The 6,000-nt window shown below is 42.2% G+C and overlaps 1 protein-coding gene across 3 annotated transcripts in view; it reads left to right on the top strand.

Moving 5' to 3' along the window:
- The first annotated feature begins 4,172 nt into the window (after nucleotides 1–4,172).
- The window catches only part of tpp2 (tripeptidyl peptidase 2), a 57,020-nt gene continuing 55,192 nt past the window's right edge, over nucleotides 4,173–6,000 (top strand). The window contains exon 1 of one of the 3 annotated variants that reach the window (XM_062975468.1): nucleotides 4,173–4,553. In XM_062975468.1, the coding sequence (XP_062831538.1) occupies nucleotides 4,389–4,553 (165 nt within the window). In that variant the 5' untranslated portion in view covers nucleotides 4,173–4,388. The remainder of the gene's footprint in view (nucleotides 4,554–6,000) is intronic. The other 2 variants (XM_003218715.4, XM_003218714.4) reach the window with 2 other exon arrangements.

The following is a 6,000-nucleotide window of genomic DNA, read 5'->3' as shown; positions in this document are numbered from 1 at the left end:
ATCAGGAAGAACTTCGGCAGTGGAACTCTCTATCCCGGAGTGTGGTGAAGGCTCCTTCTTTGGAGGCTTTTAAGCAGAGGCTGGATGGCCATCTGTCGGGGGTGCTTTGAATGCGATTTCCTGCTTCTTGGCAGGGGGTTGGACTGGATGGCCCATGAGGCCATCCAACTCTAATATTCTATGATTCTGTGGAGGGTATTAGATGCAATACTGTCCTCCACTGTCTTCTTCTGTGAGCTTTTAATTCACACTTTGAATTCCTTTTGCCTTCATAAGGCTCTGCTTCTGAGCACCCATAGTTCCTCATCCAGAAAATATTTTCCTCAGAATTTCTGATGCCAACTCCTGAGACATAAAAACTCTGTACTCAATGCAGACTGTAGGACACACTTGCAACTGCTATAAAACAGACATATGTTCATTAAGTCACACACAAATACATGTGTTTCATTTTACAAACACACTGAATACAAACTGATGATTATCCACACCATCGTTCAGGATTCCCAGAAACTATCTTTATAATCCTGAAACTGTGGATAACAGTGAATCCTATAGTTTAACAATACTTGGATCAGAAACATACAATAAAATAACACTGGAGAAGCTAGGGAGGTGCACAACACTACCGGGAGGGAATATTTTTTGGAGCGTAAGTGAAAGTGTGGATATCAAGTCGATAGATAAGATGCTTGAAACTGTTAAGATCATTCTCTGAAATGTCGTATTTCCACATATGGATGTGAAAAATGAATAGGAAGAAAATCAATTTGGTTGAACAGTGTTGCTGAGGTGAGTTCTACAGTCATAATGGATGGCCAGAATGCCTAATCAACTTTCCTTACAAGCCAATATAATTGAAATGAGGCCATCGTAATTTGGATTCGTAGTGACATTGGCCCCTTCTACACTGCCATATAAAATCCAGATTATCTGCTTTAAACTGGATTATAAGGCAGTCTAGACTCATATAATCCAGTTCAAAGCAGATAATGCAGATTATCTGATTTGATAATCTGGATTATATGACAGTGTAGAAGGGGCCTTAGTTTAGTAGGCTGCTGATATCATTTATCTGGATTTTAGCAAAGCACTTGGTAAATTTCCTCATGATATTTTGATCGGCAGAGATTAAATATGTAATTGATGGATCCATAATTGGTTGTAAACCCATTTTCAAAGAGTTGTCATCTGTGGCTGAGGCTCAAATTGGAAGGAAACCTCGTGTGGGGTACCACAGGGTTCTGTCCTGGAGCTGATGCTCTTCCACATTATGAATGATTTAAAATAGATGGTAGAGAGAATGATTAAATCTAAAAAGAATATAAAACAGGCAAAAGAGTAACTGGAAGATAGGAATAGGGTTCCAAAGGACTCAGAACACTGAGCTGAAATTAATAAAATGAAATTCAACAATTGAAAAATTAATTTGAACCATACAAAACCAAATGCAGAGCAACTGTCTCAAGAGCACTACTGAAGAGTCTCTAGCTTGTGTGCAGCAGCAATAACTTGTTGGCATAAGATGCTGACACAGTTTTAGAAGGTTTTAATAATTGTTTTAGTTTTTGCCTTTTCCATCTAAGTAAATGTTCAATACCATTTTATCTATACTGGCTTTTAACTTTGTTTTTGACAATGTTTCCTAATATTTTTTATAACTTTATTACGGTCCATGGACCCACAGCTGTTCAGTGAATAACCTACAAGAGTTTACAGAACAGTCAAACGGGGGAAATTGCTAAACAAACACAAACTACACAATATCAGGTTATACCCTGATCGGAGACTAGGCTCTTTCTCAGCCTTGCTACCACTGCAAGGAACTTTGCCACAGTGAGGGTCACCTCATGGTGCTTATCCTCCATCAGATATCTGACTTTCCCTTGCGGGGCATGGTCAGACAATCGAGTCAGGATTGGGTGAATGAGTTAACCTCGTTGGGCTGAGTAATAGCAATTGCAACAAGATGTGTTCTAATCATTCTATTTCCTTTCCACCGCACAGGCATAATCTTTGGGAGTAGGGGATACCAGATAGTCTGCCATTTAGCAGCTCTGTTGGAAGTACATTAGTTTCCTAATACCTAAATGCTCTAAACGGTTCCGGTCCAGCTTATCTGTCCGAACGTGTCTCCCGCTACAACCCACCTCGAAGCTTAAGATCGTCAGATGAGGCCCTGCTCGCGGTACCGTCAGCCTCACAGGTGCGGCTGGCAGGGACGAGAGACAGGGCCTTTTCAGTGGTGGCTCCCCGCCCCATTGAAGTCAGGCAGGCTCCCTCCCTCCTGTCTTTCCGAAAGAGGACAAAAACGTGGTTATGGGACCAGGCATTTCAGCATGAGTAGCAGCAAAAATGAGATAAGAATATATGACCTACTGACAGACCCCACATGAACATGGAAAGCGCCTTAAATGTATATTTAAATGTATAATTATGTATATTTTAATGGATATTCTTAATTTTATTGTAATTTTTAATCTTGATGGATTTTTAAATTTGATGACAACTGTTTTTAATGTGTATGTTTATATTGTAAGCCGCCCTGAGTCCCCTGATGGGTGAGAAGGGCAGGGTAGAAGTGATGTAATAAAGTAATAAATAAATAAATAAATGCATGTCATGTGCCTACTTTGACACTGGTTCTTTTTCTTTTTCTTTTTTTTTGGTGCTGGTTATTGACTGTAATAATATTCTTTATTTATTTATTTATTTGTATCCCATTTTACCTCTCCATGTGGAGACTCAAAGCAGCTCACAATTAAAAACAATACAATACATCTTAAAATATACAAATATACAATAGTAAAACAGTATTATAATGATATATTTTTACATATTATCAAGCAGTTCGAAAACATGTCAGTGTGAGTAGATCAATAGGTACCGTTCCGGTGGGAAGGTAACGCCGCTCCATGCAGTCATGCCGGCCACATGACCTTGGAGGTGTCTACGGACAACGCCGGCTCTTCGGCTTAGAAATGGAGATGAGCACCAACCCCCAGAGTCGGTCACAACTGGACTTAACGTCAGGGGAAACCTTTACCCTTACTATTCATTGCCAATGCCAACATTCACACTTGCCTAAAGCAAACAACAGTTCTTTCTTCCACCCTGGTCATTCCACAGAAATATAAACCCCACTTGTTTACCTTATAACACATTTCACAACCTCTGAGGATGCCTGCCATACACGCAGGCGAAACGTCAGGAGACAATACATTTGGAACATGACCAGGAGATCTCAGAGCAACCCAATACAAAGAAAAACAAAAACAATAAAATAAATACAAATACATAAAATAATAAAATATAATACATACAAATAGTAAAATAAAAGAATACAAAAACCAAATAATAAAAAGAAAAAACAATACAATAATACAAATAATACAATAAAAAATAATGAAAAAAACTAACAAAAATAATAAAAATCAATGCAATAAAATACTGTAATAAAATAAAATAACTAAAAATAATAAAATAAAATAATAAAATAAAACTAATAAAAATAAAGTCAAATAAAAAACCCACAACATTTTTTAACCAATACCACCAGACTATGCCACAGCAACGCGTGGTTGGACACAGCTAGTATTTATATATAATTTCATTTGAAGGAGCCCCGGTGGCGGAATCGATTAAGCCTTTGTGCCGGCAGGACTGCTGACCGGCAGGACTGATCGGCGGTTCAAATCCGGGGAGCGGGGGGAGCTCCCGTCTGTCACCTCCAGCTCCCCATGTGAGGACATGAGAGAAGCCTTATAGACATATTTAGTAATCGCATACTCTATATCCTTGTCCATTCTTGATTATCCCACCGGTATATTATACTATTAGTATAATTAATAGGCATGTACATGTGAAAAGGGCCTTGGGTTCGCTACTGATCCTAAACTGAACATGAGCCCACAGAGGAATCTCGCGTTGTTTGAGGGGGATTTCGCAAAACAGCTTGGGTGGCGTAATCGAAGTGCTACTGCTGTATTCCCTGACTTGCTGGCCCCTTTAAGAAACGCGGCACTTACTTCCTCATTGGTCTGAGCCAGGACCAATGAAATCCCAGATCTCATCTCGCGCTTCAACCCGAATGGCTGCTTCCTTTTGGGCTTGTCCACAAAAAATCTCCCTCCGGCTTCGGCATCTGTTTTAACCAGTAAACCAGCTAGCGGCGCTCTCTTCGGGGTGGTGGATTCCCATTGGTTGAGCTGCGCACGCATGCGCCGGCCGGGAAAAAGAAGCCTGAAAAGAAGACTCCTTCCTTCCCGGAGGAGTCGAGGTCTGGGTTTGCAAGAGCCGTGACGTCACCTGTGTCCGCGCGGTAGCCCCTCGCACTGCCTTCCTCGTGTCTCGTGCCCCCCGCCTCACGCGTTTTCTCCTCACCCAACATGGCGGCGGGGACCGTGGAAGATCCGTTCCCCTTCCAGGGGCTCCTGCCCAAAAAGGAGACCGGCGCTGCCGCCTTCCTCTCCCGCCACCCGGAATATGACGGGCGAGGGGTGCTGGTAGCCATTTTGGACACGGGGGTAGACCCCGGAGCCCCGGGCATGCAGGTAAGCGCGGCGGATGTGATGTGACCTGTTGGTCGGGCTGCTTTCCCTCCTCTTCGTTTTGGCTTGCCTGAGGGAAGAAGTTTGGGGCAAGGAGGGATTTGTGGTGACTTCTGAGGGCCTCTGCTTAGCAGGAAGGTACAATAGTGTGTGGCGGTAGAAGACGATCAGGCGCTTACATTCCTGAGGGAATTTTCTTGGGCCCTCGGAGGAGAAACGCCGATCCTTACCATTCTGTGCCCGAAGTGGTCCAAATGTAGCTGTAGTCGTTTGCTGAAACAAGAGCAGCAGCAGGAAAAGCCCAGCTGAGTCCAGCCAAAGGCCTTTCAAATCCAGCATCCTGTTTTTTGTGTTGTTGAAGGCTTTCATGACAGAAATCACTGGGTTGCTGTGAGTTTTCCGGGATGCATGGCTATGTTCCAGAAGCACTCTCTCCTGACGTTTCGCCCACATCTACAGTAGGCATTCTCGGAGGTTGTGCGCTCTGTTGGAAAACTAGGCAAGAGGAATGTTCAGGGTGGGAGAAAGAACTCTTGTCTGTTTAAGGCAGTTGTGAATGTTGTAATTGACCACCTTGATAAACATTGAATAGCCTTTCAGCTTCAAGTTCTGGCTGCTTACTACCTGGTGGAATCTTTTGTTGGGAGGTGTTAGCTGGCCCTGATTGATTCATGTCTGGACTTCCCCTGTTTTATGAGTGTTCTTCTTTATTTACTGTCCTGATTTTAGAGTTTTTTTTAATACTGGTAGCCAAATTTTGTTCATTTTCATGGTTTCCTCCTTTCTGTGGAAATTGTCCACATGCTTGTGGATTTCAATGACTTCTCTGTGTAGTCTGACATGGTGACTGTTAGAGTGGTCCAGCATTTCTATGTTTTCAAATAATGTACTCTGTCTAGTTTGCTTCATCAAGTGTTCTGCTATGGCTGACTTCTCTGGTTGAGTTAGTCTGCAGTGCCTTGATTCGTGTTTGGGCAATGCTGCCTTTGGTGGTCCCTATGTATACTTGTCCACAGTTGCATGGTATACAGTAAACTCCTGCAGAGGTGAGAGGATCCCTCTTGTCCTTTGATGAATGTAGTATTCGTTGAATTTTATTAGTGGGTCTGTAGATAGTTTATAAGTTGTGTTTCTTCATTAGCTTCCCTATGCGGTCAGTGGTTCCCTTGATTTATGATAAGGAGATTTTTTCTCTGGGTGGTTCTTTGCCTTTACTCTCGTGGCTTGTTCTTGGTCTTGCAACTCTACTGATGTCTGTGGTGGAGTATTTATTTATTTCCATCATTTCTATCCCGCCCTTCTCACCCGAAGGGACTCAGGGTGGCTTACAAAACTGGCAAAATTCGATGCCAATATACAACAGTACAAAAGAATGAAACATAAGCAATTAAAAACAGAATTAAAATAATACAAAATACTTGAGCCGTTCATCCACAAAACCTTGTACATA

This window comes from Anolis carolinensis, chromosome 3 (assembly GCF_035594765.1).
Source record: "Anolis carolinensis isolate JA03-04 chromosome 3, rAnoCar3.1.pri, whole genome shotgun sequence".
Lineage (NCBI taxonomy): Eukaryota > Metazoa > Chordata > Lepidosauria > Squamata > Dactyloidae > Anolis > Anolis carolinensis.
The sequence above is the reverse complement of the archived record's forward strand: the minus strand, read 5'-3'. Positions and strand labels throughout refer to the sequence as shown.